The sequence below is a fragment of the Penicillium alfredii genome (assembly GCF_028826965.1).
Source record: "Penicillium alfredii strain IBT 34128 chromosome Unknown utg000010l_segment0_segment0, whole genome shotgun sequence".
Lineage (NCBI taxonomy): Eukaryota > Fungi > Ascomycota > Eurotiomycetes > Eurotiales > Aspergillaceae > Penicillium > Penicillium alfredii.
In genome coordinates, this window is record NW_026622707.1 from 2104424 (window position 1) to 2121082 (window position 16659).

Here is a 16659-nt window from a genome sequence, read left to right on the forward strand (position 1 = left end):
ACTTTTTTTTTTTCCTTATTTCATCTTATTTAAGTTTTGTTTATGCCGCTTGATGGTTTTTGGGGGGGGGGGGGGGGGGGGAGAAATATGGAGGCATTGAAATGGTAAGCGTCTAAACTACTAGAGGGGAGGATTTGGGGGAGAGACAAGAAAAAAACCAGAATAAAGGGGGCAAAAACAAAATAACATAATCGTGCCGTCCCATTCTTCAAATCACGACCCCAACCGCTTTCATTGTATCGTAATTTCGGAAAAATGACTTTGCTTTTGCAGTGCAAAACCCAAAAGATTCGAGGGCCGACCTTTTCTCTCGGTCGCTTTTAGATAACCCGAGAGGAAAGGGGGGGGGCTCGCAACTCCGAGGTCGGAAAAGGTCGTGGACCTGACGGGGTCAACCGGCTTAGATGTCGGCGTCGTCCTCGTCGGGCAGGGGCATCTGTTGTGCGACCTCCATTTCCTGGCGGTACTTCTCGAGCTGCTCGTGGTCGACCTGCACCTCCGGGGGAGCGAGAGCGGGGGCGGCGACGAACTCCTGGAAGGTTGTTAACATTTGCATGCACGCAATAGGTTGATCTGGAGAACGGAGAGATACGCACCAGCTGGGGGTTGCCGACCAGCTTGCGGGCGAGCCACAGGAAGGGCTTCTCGAAGTTGTAGTTGGACTTGGCCGAGATGTCGTAGTACTGGAGGTTCTTCTTGCGGTGGAAGGTGATGGTCTTGGCCTTGACCTTGCGCTCCTTCACGTCGACCTTGTTACCGCACAGCACGATGGGGATGCTCTCGCAGACACGGACGAGATCACCTGGTTAGAATTAGCGACTGCCTGCGGCGATTGGGAAGTTCGCCACGGAAAACTCACGGTGCCAGTTGGGGACGTTCTTGTAAGTGATGCGGGAGGTGACATCGAACATAATGATACCGGCCTGGCCGTTGATGTAGTATCCATCGCGGAGACCACCGAACTTCTCCTGGCCAGCGGTGTCCCAGACGTCGAACTGGATGTTGCCCAGGTTCTATTCGGGTTGAGTTAGTTGCCAGTAAGACCATGGGGGAGGTGACCGATTCGGAGCGGGGCTCTTCGGCGGGGCATATCATACGGTGGTGAAAGCAAGAGGGTGCACCTCAACACCGAGGGTGGCAATGTACTTCTTCTCGAACTCGCCAGTCAGGTGGCGCTTGACGAAGGTGGTCTGCCAGGTGGTTGGTTGCGTCAGTGATGAATTCTCGTTGGAAAAAGCCGTTGGGCAGATATTTATTTTGCCTTGTTGACATGCGCGGGGCAAGGGGGGAATTCGGCGGGAAAACGCTGTCAAGGCCACCATCTGGGCCAGCGACTGTCGCTACCCAAAGAACATCGCCCCGAATGCCATCAGCAATTCAAGGAGGCAGATCGGCTTACCTTGCCAGTACCACCGTCACCGACCAGGACGAGCTTGAAGGTAGGTGGGCCCTGTTGCTCAGCCATGATGAAAAATGCGACTGAAGAAAAAAGGAGAAAAGGATTCAAAGGTCTATAAAAGAGCCGTGAAACAGGCGATGAAATATGGGAGCGAGGGAGTTGTCAAGGAGAGGGGAGGAAGAAGGGGAACAACGCGGTGGATGGAATTTTTGGCCCGGTCGCTGGGTGGTCACGTGTGTTTGTGTGCCTGAGGTGCGTGACGTAGGGACAACAATGCGAGCATTTCGCTACTTTTACCCCAAAGGCGTCGCTACGGGATTGAAGTCTGAGATTGCGCGTGGAAATCATGAGGGCCTATCCTCAACGCCGAATCCATTTACAATTCCTACAAGAGATAACAAAAATAAACAAAACCACAGGCCATCATTACTCGTGAGTCGCATGTCGCTCTCATAGCGGAACCAAATGACACCCCAGCAACCCGCGACCTCCCCAGTCTCGTCGTGGAGTGAGCTGCAGATCCAATTCCATTGTAGTGCCAGATCTGCTGTCGGCTTTGCGCACTACCTTGACCGAGAGCGGACGCTATAGGAGCCAGTTAGACGGATGAAAATTGAAACAGACATAGATTCGGCCCACGTACCCCTTCGTTCTGTTGAACTGTCTCTGCGACCTTGGAAAGACGCTCGTGGTTCAACCAGTGCACATTCCCAAAGCTTCGGACGGTGTCTCCGGAGTTCAAGCCGGCCTGGTCAGCCGGGCTCCCAGGAACCACACTGTTGACCTTGGCAAATGGTGTTCCTAGCATACCGGCATCTGCCAAGCTGTTGTCTGCCAGTGAAGGAGCGGCCGAAGGGGTACTGGCGCCATTTGTCGCGGCGGCTGCTTGCGCATTCTGGAGGGTCGCGAAATGGTGGTGGAGGTCCTTCTCCAGGTGGCTCATTACCTCCTTATGATCATTTCGAAGATGAATGATCCGTACTCGCGTTGTTCGAACTAGACAGTTGATGGGGTTTCAGCGGGTTGTGGCGCGTGGTGGGGGGGGAACGCAGAGACAAGTAGTTCGTACCTTGAGCAATGTCAATGTCGTCGCGAGGAAAGCCATCGAAGGTAGTGAGAGACGAGTTCATATTCACGCCATGCTACAAAAAAAAAAACCCAGTCTGTTAGTTGAATGCGACAGCAAATCTCCAACAGCAAAGCACCTACCGAGCTCAACACGCTGCTGAGCGCCGACAGTTCCGCCTCGATCCGTTCCTTTTCTTGCATCAGATCGACTATGGATAGCTTCGACAGATCGCGAGGAACACCCCCGGACGTCGGTCCGGAGGCGACAGTTGGGGCGTGGATGTCGTCCATGGGGATGCCCATGATCAGGACGGTGGGATGAAGCAGTGGGTCTCCAAGCTGGATGGAACTAAGCGCGCTTGGCATTCGGCTGCTGAGAGATCTATACACACCCTTGCCCCAGGTGGAAGATCTATTCATGGATATCTTTGCGACATTATTTCTAGCTGTAAAGTTGATCCTAGATCCTAGATGCTCACTTTCATATGATCCACCCATATATCTGTCGCCCACGAGATATATCTGAGGCTTCTAAATCCCCGACCCCGGTTACAGCATTTCAATCCCACCTATCGACCTGCCTCACACCATGACGTACATGGATGGGATTCAAATATTTTTCAGCGACAGCTGCCTGGAGCCGTCGTGACATCTCAAGTTAGCTGGAAATTCTGCTCGGACAAGGCACGCAGCCGTGTACCCCCTCCAGAAGCTCCGTCGCGACTGCCGAACGATGAAGCTGCATCCAGCGTCGGCTTCTACTTTTGACAAAGCTCGATCTCATCTTTCTTCATGACTGCGCTATTGGTGTCAGCTGGATTGCTCTGGCCGACCATGAAGGACAATGATGAGGTCGAGATCGAGAAACCGGTGCTCGTCGATGTGGACGATTTCGACGTGAGGTTTTTCGATACCGAAGAAGCAGTGATGTCAATGGAAGTACCTGCTATCGCTCATCCATTCAAAAAGTGGATGGACAGCTTTCGTCCTCGCAAATACACCCCCCGAACCACACCACAACGCTTTGTCGAAGGCTGGTCGGATTCTTCACAGGTGGAATTCTCGACGCAGAACCAAGATGCTCCCAACGGACAGGAACAACAGTGGGAGAGCGAATCGCGGCACTCTTCACAACTGGGAACCGTCAAAACAACTACACTTAGCATTGCTAGCCGGAGCATGGCGAGATCTAGACGGACCACCCGGAGTACAGCCAACCAGAGTACCATATCAGGCTCGCGAATCTCTGCCGACAGCACTCGACCGGCGTCTAGCCATCACATCGACAAGGACGCAGAACTGCGGGCGACCAAGAGACGACAGGTGTTACGGGAAATCATCACGACCGAGTCGGACTATGTCCTTGGCTTGAAAGCACTCACAGGTGTAAGTGTACCAGTTAGCTGTAGTCTGTCGCCTTGCTGATCATTGATGATCTATGCAGGTCCTGTCCATATTCAACACCAGGCCCGAGATATATCGCAACATCCAACGCATCCTCGCTATCCACGAGCGCTTCCTAAGTCAGCTCCAGGCAACGTCCCCTCTCTCAACATCAAATGCTTCAGAGAGTGGACTCTCCGACCTTGCATCTCGAGGGCTCTACAAGCGCTTGGGCACCATTGACTTGCCTGGGTTCAAGGGGCTTCAAAACCGGTCTCTGAGGACGAGCAACTTCAAAGCATCGGTTAACCAGCGGCTCAAAGCTTTGTCCGCGGAGCCATTTGAATGCCTTGAAGTCGCGCGTGAGATTGATAAGTTGGTGCGTTTTCGAATCCCGAGGCTTGTTGCAACCGCTAATTACATTTTCTCGGTCGACAGTCTATTTCTTTCTCGCTATACGAGGAGTTCTGCAGCAACTATGAGATTCTCACCCAAGATATGGTCCTCCTACGCAGGTCCATTCCCAACTGGGAAGTTTTTGACCAGGGGATTGAGGCATTGTCCAAGTCAGTCGCATCGATGGACAGTCGAAAACAGGAAGAAAACCGATCCATGTCGCTAAATGATCTGTTGATAAAGGTTGGCGTGCCTCCCTGTTCCGCCAGTGCTTCATTTGCTGACTGCGAAACAGCCTGTTCAGCGCCTCTGCAAATATCCACTTCTACTCCAGGATATGCTTCGACAAACCCCGATTTGTGACTGCCCATCTTCCCATGCTGGCATTGAGCAGATCGTGGAGAATTTGCGCGCTTTAGTGGCACGAATCAATTCAGCAACCGGCAACCCCGTTCACAAAGACCGGATCCAAAAGACTATTCTCCTCCAGGAAAGAATCGGATTCTCAGATTTGGTGCGCAATCCTCCCATGCTCGGTCGGGGCCAAAGACGTAATTAATGATATTTATGCATAGCATCCACTTCAAGATATGTATAGAGAGCTGGGGCCGATGACCTTGTGCGGTGTTCTCCATGTGGTATATCGAACACCAGAAAGCACCACCGGTGACTTCATGGTATGCATCCTTTTCAACTGCTACCTCCTTTTTGCCAGGGGCATCGATGACTTCCATCGACTGGAGGCAGTGGCCTGCCTGTACGTGGACGACTTAAAGATGGATACGCCAAGCAATGGACAAGGTAAGGCCTTGTATGCAACTATTCTCGTCTGTCCCCGTTAGCTAAATGAAACAGGGCTCTATTGCTACGGATGCCTGTTCTCTTGGAAGCTCATCTTCCAAGATCAAGAGGAAAACTACGAAATTGTGCTCAGTGCATCTTCGGCCACAGAAGAGAGACACTGGAAGACGGAGTTGCTGAAATCCTCTGCAGCCTTGTCGGGCATAGAAAAGCCGGGCTCGTGGGACCCTCGGCAATACTCTTTCGTGACCCTCGACCTGGTGCCCTTGGATCGCGTTCAGTACGCCGCGGGCTCTTTGGCTCGAAGATCATCGATGGACTCCATGGCGGTATTGCGCAAGTCCCATGTTCAGCATGTAATCATCAAGAAGACGAATTGCCCGCATAGCCACGAGGAGTTAACATCTCCAGATCAGGGCGAGATTGAACGACCCAAGACACCTGTTTCACGTACTGCACTGACCCTGACTGCGAGACGGATGGAACGAATCCGACTGGAGCGATTGGTCGCGGATGTCTATACACGAGACGTGCTTCCATTGCCAGGAATGGTTCTCGGAAGGGGTGATCTCTTCCGACGCGGATCCATCATGAGACGTCTCAGTCTCCATGCCGGATTCACCAGGCGGTCCAGTTCCGTCAGCACCTCCCATTCCGGACCCGTGATGACTGACGCCCACTCTATTGACGGACACGGCGGGGAAGAAAAAGAGTTGACGGCCCAAGGCGAGAAATGCGAGGACCAGCAGAATGCGGATGGGGAAATCCCCAGGACAATCACATCTACCATGGGGCGATCGAAGACACTTCGATTCAAAGGCGCCGCTAAAAGGGCTATGGGTGCGCCCCCATCCCCTCGCAGTGAAAAGCGTCGGAGCCAAGATGATAACTCGGAGTCCTCTCCAGCCCGCAAGAAGTGGACCTCACCAATGGCGCTGCTGAGTGTCTTGTCTCCGAAAAATCTGATCCGGCCACGTCCCAGCCTGGGAGCGAGCACGTTATAAATTGAAGGAGGTGCGAATGACCAGGCCCATGATCCAAGAATGACGGCAGCTGCTTCTTTTCTTTTTCTTTTGCTCTTTGGACATGGCAGGATACGGCTTTGACATTCTCTGTTCACTATACCATTACTCGGTCTGGCTTTGTGTCATATGTATAGCCCTGTACGAAAGGTGGAAAGGACCTAGGCTGGTGTTGGGGTTAGGCTCAAATGAAAGCCAAATATGCGGGAATACACTTGGATTTTGCTTCATTGTTCCCTTCAAGATTTTCTGGCGGCATTTTCAGGGGACTTGATCCAATCCATGGGGTATGCTGTAGTGCATTGATGATGTAGCTGGAGGAAAATTTGCTTAGCCCACTGCCATGCTGGATCGGCTTTGCAGGGTGGATTCGAAGGAAGTAGAGGGATAGTCATATCGCCCTCCTATTATCATGAAGCCTGGTAGGCCTGGTGAGACTACAAGCTTGATAGTATAGTGTGGATAATAATCATTTATGTACTGTAAATTCATAGAAAGGGCCATGATTTGTCCTCTTGCCCTCTTCTTAGGTCTTCGGTGTGGAGGTATAGAGGGGCATTGTGGTGACACCCTTGGCAAAACGTAATTCAACATGCTCTCGTGAGGTATAACCTGTCCTTGCCACCTTGCTGGCTCCACTGATTTGGCGTCAGTGCGGATTCAAAGGAAGGGAGCCGATGACGTCGTCCGGCGCAAGTTGGCAGCTTGGGCAAAGGAGGGGGCTGGGCTAGATGGAGGTGGAGAGGGATTTCTAGGACCAGGGCTGATTAGAGGTGGAAGAGACTTGAGAAATTGCTCCATTGCAGTGTCAGCTAAAAGCCAACAAAAGAAATGGCGCAGGGAAACATCGAGAAAGTCGGTTGTTTGCATTCGTTGGAGACATTGACGTCATCCATCATCATCAGACATCCTGTCTTTAAATCCTGAGCTCCTCAGCTTCTCTGAATACTCTATCTTTTACTTTAACTATTCTATCCTCCTTGAATTCGCTTAATCCATATCCAATTTACCATCCCAATTCTCATCATGCCTCGTGCCAACGACCCCACCTCCAAGATCTTCTACAAGGGCCGCTCCGACGACTTCATTGTCTTCGTCGACGACCTCGAAATCCTGCACAAGTGGAAGAACGACCGCAGCATCCCATTGAGCGAAGTGCTGAACGGCTGGAAGATCTTTGTGACGCACTCGTAAGTTTCTTCTCCCCTCCCCACCCTCTCAAAAAGCTTCCACTTTTCTTATTTTCTCGACTAACACTTCCACCCAACAGCCACGGAGCTCAAGGCGTGCTGGACACCGCCAGCAAGGCCAGTTTGAACAACGAGTTCGGAACCAACAACGAGGATGAGTGCATGATCAAGATTCTGGAGGGCGGCGAGTACCAGAACTACACGGTTCGTTCCCCCATTTAGTCCATCGCAAGTTACAACGGCACACTCCAATACTAACTTGGTCTGATACAGCAACGTGAGCGTGAGGGCGGCAAGAACGACTCCAATGGCCCTATTGGAATCACCCGGTAAACTGGGTATTTATGTCCATCGCGTGGAGTTGACAGAGCACGCGATCAACTCTTGCATGATTGATGGTCCTGCCTGTCCTCCACACAGAGGTCTCTGGCTTGACCGCTATCTCCATCCACGATGACCTTTCCTTCATGGGCCTTTATTCCGTGAATCCTCGGTTAGATCTGCATTTTGGTCGACTTGGAACCGGCCTGGCAAAGGCGAGCTCGAACTCGACCAGGCAACTCTTTTCTTTTCCATTTCCATTTTGCATCGAAACCACAGGCTTCGATACCTGATACCATGAGATAATGAATGATGAGCAGTTGGACTTGTCATACTGGTTTTACACTTCTTACTAGGAATCGTTCTTGGGCTTGTAGCAATCGTTGATTCGTAATAGTAGCGTATAGCATGACCCTCATTATAGCAATATTAGATATAGATATACCATACACCTACACTTCCGACAAAGCCAGTGCGCGCTCCGCCCTGCGCTGAACCACCCACCGACCAAGCTCCGCCCACACAGCCTCTTTCTCCGCAGGGCTCATCCCAGCCGCAAGCCCGCTGGTCGTCGTCGCTACAAACACGGGGGCCCCGGCCCAGTCACCGCCCGGCGTGCGGCCCATATTCTCGGCAGCTGGCTGCCAGCCATACCGGAACTCCTCCTTGCGAATGGCCCGCCCATGGCGCACCCGCCAGACAGCCTCCCAGATGCTCTTGCCGACCAGGCCCACAGCCTCGGGCCGCTGCGCCGCCACTTTGGCTTCGAGGATGGGCACGCCCGCGTCCATCTCGGCGCGCCGGAGCATGCTCGCGTCGCGGGTGGGCCGCTCCACGATGTTCGTGTTGCCCACGTTGTAAAGGTCGGGTAGTTTGTAGGTGTCCGAGGGCACGTGCCGTGTGCTTGTGATTCCAGAGGAATAGAGCAGTTTCCAGAAGAGGTTCGATGGGTGGGCGTATGCGTACCCCGTCACCCCCGTCATGAGCCCTGGGTTCACGCCCACCAACAACAGGATCAGATTTGGTGGGATGGTGTCGCGAAGGAGGGATTCTGTGCTTGTGGATGCAGGATGCGGTGGTTCGGGGCGCGGTGTTTTCCGCTTGCCTCGGCCGTGGGGTTTTAATGGGGATGTGACTATCGGTGGGATTGGTGGGGAGGGTGGAGAGTGTGTATTCGAGGTGCTGGAGCGTGATCGAGTGAGACGCGGTGGCTGACTCAAGAGAGACATGGGTGGTTTTGTTGTCGCCCTCCTCCGTTTCGAATTGGGCGTTGACCTGTCAGTCTCGGCACTGCCACTGGTGATGCCATCCTCCGACTCGGCACCCGCCAGTCTGCGCTTCAGTTCGCCATCTTGTTTGGAGGGGAGATCTCCAATTATATATGGGGCACTGCTGCCATGAATGAATTGGTTGAGCTTGCCGTTGAAGCTGGTGATCTTGTTGACTGGTACGTCCTCTGCCTCTGGATCGGAGACATGGTCATCGTCTTCCACTTTGGATGTGCCGTCTGGGGCGAGGGAAGGCATCTGGTTTGATCTAAGCTGTATTTAGTGAATTCAGTTAGCTGTGATTCTTGAGTAACTGCCTGTGGCATATGTGTTACCATGAGTCTGGCACCAGCGCTACTTCATGGGACGTGAACAGCCGAAATTGGATCGGATGGTTTGGTCGACACCTCACGTGCTCCGCCGAGTTGCCTCATTAACTGGGCATCAATATATGGCATACGGAATTACAAATGGAATTGTCGAGTCATTTTTCTATGATGTTAAATTGAACATTGTGATTCTTTTTATGCACTTTGATATGGCTCAATCTACCTATAGTCGGACCCACAATATTTTATGTGTTGGCTCTCGATAAACTGATTATTATTCTTGAGTTCATTTGCTTCCTAACTTACTGTTGGATTGGTGCTCCTGGTGCCCTGACAAATTTAAAAGAACAGACAAGCTATTGCACGTGGATTTGACATTTCTTTTAATAGTTCTGTGGTCAACTCTATAGTTCCAAGCTTGTATCGTTGCTATCTAAAGCACGGTACCCTATGAAGCAATCCATGACTTGCAAATCATACGCAATGATCCTAAGGATCCGGTAGCTTGACTCGATACAAATTCCTTTTGCACGTACATTCCTTTCTTTTGAATCCATCCTCTTCCTGCCGAGGGGCGAAACCCTCTCAAGAAGGGGAATGGGCAAGAATCGCAATACCAACGAGTCCAACTGAACCGGCTAACCAGCCAAACCGACCCCAACAACCATCCGCAGGAACCACCTGGTACATTATAGTAGTATTTAGTTTAACTCTGTAAGGGGTTCCATATTACACACTAAAAATGAAGATCATCTAACTCCTAAAGCCTTAGAACTTATCCAGGGATACAGATGATGCTTTTGTTCAATATCTGCATAATTTTTATTTATCATTATATGTACAATGGTCTGCGTCTGGGACACCAACTAAGCCAGACCGAAGACACAAGGCCTATTCCTTGGTTATCCTCGAGCGCTTCGGTAATGTCCACGGCTCTGCGCATACAATCTAGAAAAAGACCACGTTTGTTAGCATCATCCCTTTTTACGCCACGCAGAGAAAGAAAAAGAAAAGAAAAAAAAAAAAAAAACTTAAATACCTCTCCCTCACTGTAGGCCCAAAAATAAACCCCAATTCCCACAAGATAATATATTGCTGGGTCTGTGCCTTGGTAGAGGAGGGCGGCAAGTAGAGCGCTGAGCGGGTAGATAACAAGTCGAATTTCTATGCTGCGGTGGGCTAATGACCCTGCCAGTGGTTTCAAGGGCCATTCCCAAGCCAGGCCAATGAGGCCCATAATGAGATTGAGGATTTGGAGGACGGGGATCGGGTTGACAGCGGCGTTGAGGTTTTTCGAGATAAAGTCCCAGAAGACTTTGGGCCAGATGAAGCCTTCGATTGCGCTGGCCACTTGGTCTGCAGTCAGAGGTTAGCAGTGTGATCCTTGTATCCTTTCTCTTTTCTATTCTTTCGTTTTCCTTTCTCGTGGAAAACTTACAGGCTGCTGCGGTGAGAATGATTAGCCGCCCCCAGTGGTTCTTGATGAGTCTGCCCATCGTGTTGGATTATATGTAGAGTGTGAGTATTTTGTGTTAAACCTCCTGACCAGCAAGAGAATATCGAGCCCAAAGTGATGTATAGCTGTTATATCCGGGTGACACTGGTGGACTTGGGGAGACTTGGGGATTGCACGCCGGCGTCGTTGTAGCTTCGTATAGAGGATTTCCGGCGGATGCGCTAATTTGCGACCAACAGTACTTTCTCAGAAGCGGTTAGGAAGCCTTGAAGAGCTCCATGTAGTCGATTAAAAAGAACTCCCGGTAACGTTCCACATGGAGTGGAAGGAAGGAGCCTGGGGGTCGATATATGGACTTGTGGTCGATACCATGGATGATAAAATTTGGCCATGCAGGCCGGATAAGACAAGATATGAGCCTAAGAATAATTCATTTTTCTCCATCACTGCCCACATCAACCCCTCCTGCAATGTGACAGCTGGGCGGCAAAACAGTGGTGATCGCTGCACGTCTGGGGTGATTTACCGCCGAAAAATAGGGCTAAATCGTGACCCGCACGGATACTCTTCAACGCCACGGGCCAATTAGGACCAGTGATGAGCCCAAGCCCTGGACCTGTTCCTTATCGAATTCCTTCAAGGACACTTAGCCACAAGTGTGATTGGGTGACGCATGGTGTGACTGAGTGGACCATGGAGCAGACAGACGCAAATCACAAATCATAGCACCGGCCTTGGCGTGATGAGATGCAGCTGGCACGCTGTGAAGACTGCAGTGTGATGGGTCTCACCCACAGCCAAATTGTATCTGAGAATGAGGAGAGAAATTCCTGTGGTGATTAGGCCCGAGACCTGTCGGTAATAAAATCCTCTTGTGAAGAGAGACTTACACACTAGACTTGTCTCTATTGGCCCACAACCAGGATGATCGAATCCTAATGGCTGAATCAGAGAGTTGTAGGGGTTATTAGAAGCGAGCAATAGAATAATAGATGTCATAACGTGGTGAGGTGCAAAAGGCTGGGTCAAAGTTCACGGTTCCTCCGTGATAATTATAGATTGGGCCCCCTGTAGCCAAAACCACACCGCTGGGATTCTTCCTCCACAACTTCCTTCTCTTTTTCTTTCTGACTTCACCTGAATCGAAGGAACCATGACCCAAAAACCTCTGAAGATTGTTGGTTTCACCCTGAGCGTCTAGCGACTCGATCTCAGGCACCGCTAGCGACATATTTCGGGGGGCTGAAGCGCGAGTTTGCGACTGCCGGCACTACCACGTTGTTTAACCAAACCAAATCTCCGGAGTTGCGCTTTCTGGTCCCATCGCTGTTTCATTGTTCTTGTTTAGGTGGTTTTTCCACTAGTCGCCCAGCCCGAGTTTTCTGTTTTCAGAGTGTACCTGGCCAGCGGGGGAGGTTGTTATCTGGGGCCAAGTTCATGGAGAGAAAACAACGACCCGTTTACTTGCCGCATCTGAAGTGAATTCAGAGCGCCTGTAAATTACATATTATTTTCGAATCCCGCTTCTCGACTGCAGTGAGCTTCCCTCGATTGCTGGTCAACCGCCACGGCTCGTCGCTCATTTAATTACTGTCGCTGGCCGACATCCCCCAAAAGTGAATCGCAATGGTCGCATCCAAAGATTCTTGGCTGCAAAAAGCCGACATCACAGCCTCCAAGCTCCTCTTCTACTTCGTCTTCTGGGGGATGCATTTTGGTCTTTTTGCCGTGGGATGGTACGTTGCGAAACCCAATGAACATGTTATACAGTTGTCACTAACATGATCCTAGGTACCTCCAAACATCAAGTTCCAAACTGGCATCTCTTAATGTACTCCAGTATTCGGTCTGGATCTCTCGAGGCGCCGGACTGGCGCTCTCAGTCGATGGAACCTTGATTCTTCTTCCCATGTGTCACAACGTGCTTCGGTGGCTCAGACCGCAGATTCGATGGTTGCCGCTCGACGAGTCTGCATGGTTTCATCGCCAGGTCGCGTATGCGCTGCTTGTTTTTACGGGGCTCCATGTCGCAGCTCACTATGTCAAGTAAGCTGACCTGTGTTCCTCTAACCCTTCGGACCGGTCTTGCTAATCTCTCTTAGCTTCTATAATATCGAGAAGAACCAAGTTCGCCCTGAGCTAGCAGTTCAAATTCACTTCACCCAGGCTGGTGGTATCACTGGCCATGTCATGCTCTTGTGCATGATGCTGATGTATACTACTGCGCATCATCGCATTCGCCAACAGGCATACGAGACATTCTGGTACACGCATCATCTGTTCATCCCGTTTATGCTCGCATTCTACACCCATGCCACGGGCTGCTTTGTGCGAGACACCACCGACCCCTTTTCACCATTTGCAGGACAGCCGTTCTGGGACCACTGCCTTGGTTATGAGGGGTGGAGATGGGAGCTGGTCGCCGGCGTGTTGTATCTTCTCGAGAGACTCTACCGCGAGATTCGGTCTCGGCGGGAGACTGTCATCACGAAGGTGATTCGTCACCCGTACGGTATGTCAACACGTCAAGCCCTTCAACTCGAAGGCTCATCATGGCTGATATGGAACCTACAGATGCAATGGAAATCCAATTCCACAAACCCAGCATGAAATACAAGCCCGGCCAGTGGATTTTCCTCCAGGTCCCCGACGTTTCCAATACCCAATGGCATCCATTCACGATCACATCCTGTCCCTTCGATCAGTATGTGAGCGTACACGTCCGCCAGGTCGGAGACTTCACGCGAGCCCTCGGAGATGCCCTCGGATGCGGACCGGCGCAGGCCCAAGACCTGGAAGGTCTCGATCCGTTGGGTATGTACGAGGTGGCGCTGCAGAACGGCCAAATGATGCCGTCGATACGCGTGGATGGGCCGTACGGAGCACCGGCCGAAGACGTATTCGAGAACGAAATCGCCGTGATGATCGGCACAGGCATCGGGGTCACGCCGTGGGCCTCAATCCTGAAAAACATCTGGCACCTGCGGTCGAGCCCGAACCCGCCGCGTCGTCTGCGCCGTGTCGAGTTCATCTGGATCTGCAAGAACACCTCGACCTTTGAGTGGTTTCAGGCGCTACTCTCCTCGCTGGAAGCCCAGTCCGCCGAAGCCGCCACCAACGAGGGCCAGGCTGAATTCCTGCGCATCCACACCTATCTCACCCAGCGGCTGGACGACGACACTGCTGCCAACATCTACCTCAATTCCGTAGGCCAGGCGCTGGACCCACTCACCGAACTGCGCAGTCGCATGAATTTCGGTCGTCCGGATTTCAAGCGCCTGTTCACTGCCATGCACCTCGGCTTGCTGGACCAGTCCTACATGAGCGGTCTGCAGAATGCATCGACAACGGAAATTGGTGTGTATTTCTGTGGACCCAACACTGCGGCGCGCCAGATCAGCAATGCGGCCAAATCGTCGTCGACTAAAGACGTCAAGTTCAAGTTCTGGAAGGAAAACTTTTAAGGAGGTGTCTGTCAGGGCCGCAATGCCTTTTGTTTGTATTGTATATAACGTGATGACTGACGAGTCTCTTGATGTGTTTTGTGGCTTTTTGGATCTTGTTTCCATCCTGTACGCTATGTAGTTAGCTATACGAATCAACTTGAGCATTTATACAATTTCCTTGAGGTTCTATTATTTCCCGAAATATTGTCTCTCTAGGAGGGTTCAGGTGATCACACAGCCCAGTTGAGATGAGAAATCTCACTGCATCGTTTTATACTCTATGCAGGTGTCAACTATATATTCAAAAGTGCAAATGAGCTGCAGAAGTGTGCGAATCTCACGTGGGCCTAAAAAAAAGAAAAGAAAAACAAACACAAAGATTTGCCGATCCCCGCGAAAATGGACAACCAAGTATTTCCTCTCAATTCAACGCATTCGTGCATATACTGAAGTCTGCCTGGTATGAACAGACGAAGCACATCGACCTCTGCAAACGTTCTGGAAATCCTATTGCTCTACGCCGCCCACGGCCTAGTCCCCGCGACTCTTCTACTCACAACCCCCAGGCGGGCTCTTCTTCGGTACCTCTCAATTCCATGCTTGCTATATATTGCGCACCGATCTATCCGCGTGGCCTCGGCACTAGGCCCAGGATTTATCTGGTGTGAATTTGCCCGCCTCTTTGTGACCGTCGTCTTGCAAGCCCTGAACCTGCTGCTCATCAACCCGAAAGACGGCACCGATCTCCCCCTCGACGCGGGAAAAAATGGCTCTGTGGCTCGTCTCTACTATGCGACCCGGCTTTTCACCCAGCCTCGTGGGATTAACACGCCCTGGCAAGTCAAGAATGCGCCCTCCCAGCCGGCATATTACCAACGAAGGAATCTGCATCACCCTCCTCGAGGGCGCTTCTTGATTCGCCAGATTGTCATTGCCATCTGGCAGTATCTGGCGCTGGATGTTTTCTGTACTCTTGCGTTGCGGCAGGCCTTGGAGCATAAGAAGCATGAGTCGTTACCGGCGCAGCCGAGCTGGGATTTATCAGTTGAGCAGTGGATTGAGCGGATTGTTTCTAATTTGGTTGCTGGGTTCGTTGTGAGCCGTATCCTTATCGACTTCCATCATCGGGCGTTTTCGGTTCTCGTCGTGGGATTTGGGCTTGACTCGCCTTCCAATTGTCCCCCGTTGTTTGGAAGGGCGGCTGATGTCGATTCGTTACGGGGATTTTGGGCGTAAGTTTGCACTCTCTTTTCATTTACCCAGTAGTCAATATTAGCTGGCTGCCTATGCTTATCAATTACCCACAGGAATTTCTGGCACCAGTTATTGCGACAACCCCTGACTTCTGTCAGTACCTTTATCACTCGTGATCTACTGGGCCTACCGCCTCGGTCTTTATTGGAGCGGTATATGAATGTCTTCATCGTATTCCTCCTCTCAGGTGGACTGCATGTTATACTTGATATTGTGCAGGGCATCCCGGCACAGGAATCGGGCGCCCTGTTATTCTTCGCCATGGCTTCTCTGGGGCTCATGATCGAAGATGGCATCGAAGCATTGTGGAGGTCTATTTGGAAACGAAAGGATGAGAAGAAAACAGACAACCAAGTGCCCCCTCTGTGGCAGAGGGCTCTTGGCCTTTTCTGGGCCATGGCTTGGCTGGGTGTCACCTCCACTTGGTATTTCTATCCCCAGATGCTGAGGCCACAGAACCAGGTTCTGGTTCCTTTTAGCTTGGCAAGTCAGATTGGTCTGTCTACGCTGGCAGGAGTGGTTTTGGTTGGTGGTGTGGTGGTTGCCTTGGTGTTTGAGGTTGAGGTGTGACAAGTACAGATTGCTGCGTTTAGATGGTCCTCGTTCACTGCATAAATAGAGGGAGTGCTGGGATTAAATATAAAATACATCATGAACACACAATACAGTAGTGAAGCAGGTCATTAATCAACGTTATGCGCACTATCCCTACATATTACCTCGGGTCTCCCAACATTGGTCCTCGACTTTGAGAATCCAAGGATCATGTCCATGCCCCCAGCACCCGAGGCTAAAATGTCTGCTGTGGTGCATATACCTAAGAACAATAGAATTAGGTGAAACGGGCTGTTGGATCTCGTCTATCATAGATCGAAGAAAAGGTGTTTTGTCCTGAAACTGCAGCAAGATATCTCGTTCATTAGAGATACAGCAATGATTGGCACTTTTAATAATGACGCTTTCTTTGCGTTGGTTTCTGGTGCCATTAGTAATTGAATAATACTTCACGAGAATAACGTTCAAAGCAAGCAAGACAGTCTCGTGAAGTTGTTTGGTGATGTACTACTGGCCCAATCGACCTTGAACTATTTGGCTCAGCTTCATCATAGCAGCCGCCTAGATCAGATGGAAGGATATTAAGGCTCATATATAGAAAGGAGTCAATTGGAAGAAGTCGGCTTGAAAGTGGGTGGGTGATTGGGGAGGTGACAAGAAAGCAGGGGCGGGAACGATAAATTTATACTCGTGGGCTTTCTACGCACACATGACCACATTTTTTGTTGCTTTGGACTGAATTGGAGGAATCAATAGAAAGAAATACGGTCA

General features: G+C 51.1%; 8 protein-coding genes across 8 annotated transcripts; 4 read left to right on the top strand and 4 right to left on the bottom strand.

Moving 5' to 3' along the window:
* Positions 1 to 400: 400 nt before the first annotated feature.
* On the bottom strand, positions 401 to 1465 carry NUU61_008318 (Ran family GTP-binding nuclear protein; the record flags this gene model as incomplete). The annotated part of the gene is made up of 5 exons (XM_056658843.1): positions 401 to 532; positions 597 to 802; positions 860 to 1013; positions 1098 to 1190; positions 1400 to 1465. The coding sequence occupies 5 exons, from the start codon at positions 1463 to 1465 to the stop codon at positions 401 to 403; spliced, it is 651 nt and encodes a 216-aa protein (XP_056509136.1).
* Positions 1466 to 1849: 384 nt separating this feature from the next.
* On the bottom strand, positions 1850 to 2833 carry NUU61_008319 (putative 26S proteasome non-ATPase regulatory subunit Nas2; the record flags this gene model as incomplete). Its single annotated transcript, XM_056658844.1, has 4 exons — positions 1850 to 1984; positions 2043 to 2395; positions 2469 to 2541; positions 2609 to 2833. The coding sequence occupies 4 exons, from the start codon at positions 2831 to 2833 to the stop codon at positions 1850 to 1852; spliced, it is 786 nt and encodes a 261-aa protein (XP_056509137.1).
* A 468-nt stretch (positions 2834 to 3301) lies between these two features.
* On the top strand, positions 3302 to 6051 carry NUU61_008320 (putative Rho guanyl nucleotide exchange factor; the record flags this gene model as incomplete). Its single annotated transcript, XM_056658845.1, has 6 exons — positions 3302 to 3853; positions 3912 to 4229; positions 4289 to 4489; positions 4542 to 4760; positions 4822 to 5047; positions 5102 to 6051. The coding sequence occupies 6 exons, from the start codon at positions 3302 to 3304 to the stop codon at positions 6049 to 6051; spliced, it is 2466 nt and encodes an 821-aa protein (XP_056509138.1).
* A 1044-nt stretch (positions 6052 to 7095) lies between these two features.
* NUU61_008321 (SBDS family protein) lies at positions 7096 to 7592 on the top strand (the record flags this gene model as incomplete). The annotated part of the gene is made up of 3 exons (XM_056658846.1): positions 7096 to 7259; positions 7340 to 7463; positions 7533 to 7592. 3 exons carry the CDS (start codon positions 7096 to 7098, stop codon positions 7590 to 7592), a joined length of 348 nt encoding a protein of 115 aa, XP_056509139.1.
* Positions 7593 to 8032: 440 nt separating this feature from the next.
* NUU61_008322 (mismatch-specific DNA-glycosylase) lies at positions 8033 to 9106 on the bottom strand (the record flags this gene model as incomplete). The annotated part of the gene is made up of 1 exon (XM_056658847.1): positions 8033 to 9106. One exon carries the CDS (start codon positions 9104 to 9106, stop codon positions 8033 to 8035), a length of 1074 nt encoding a protein of 357 aa, XP_056509140.1.
* Positions 9107 to 10068: 962 nt separating this feature from the next.
* Positions 10069 to 10673, bottom strand: NUU61_008323 (uncharacterized protein; the record flags this gene model as incomplete). Its single annotated transcript, XM_056658848.1, has 3 exons — positions 10069 to 10125; positions 10217 to 10533; positions 10616 to 10673. The coding sequence occupies 3 exons, from the start codon at positions 10671 to 10673 to the stop codon at positions 10069 to 10071; spliced, it is 432 nt and encodes a 143-aa protein (XP_056509141.1).
* A 1586-nt stretch (positions 10674 to 12259) lies between these two features.
* NUU61_008324 (putative NADPH oxidase (NoxA)) lies at positions 12260 to 14097 on the top strand (the record flags this gene model as incomplete). The annotated part of the gene is made up of 4 exons (XM_056658849.1): positions 12260 to 12369; positions 12425 to 12679; positions 12736 to 13145; positions 13208 to 14097. The coding sequence occupies 4 exons, from the start codon at positions 12260 to 12262 to the stop codon at positions 14095 to 14097; spliced, it is 1665 nt and encodes a 554-aa protein (XP_056509142.1).
* Positions 14098 to 14541: 444 nt separating this feature from the next.
* NUU61_008325 (wax synthase family protein) lies at positions 14542 to 15903 on the top strand (the record flags this gene model as incomplete). The annotated part of the gene is made up of 2 exons (XM_056658850.1): positions 14542 to 15311; positions 15387 to 15903. 2 exons carry the CDS (start codon positions 14542 to 14544, stop codon positions 15901 to 15903), a joined length of 1287 nt encoding a protein of 428 aa, XP_056509143.1.
* Between the last annotated feature and the right edge of the window lie 756 nt (positions 15904 to 16659).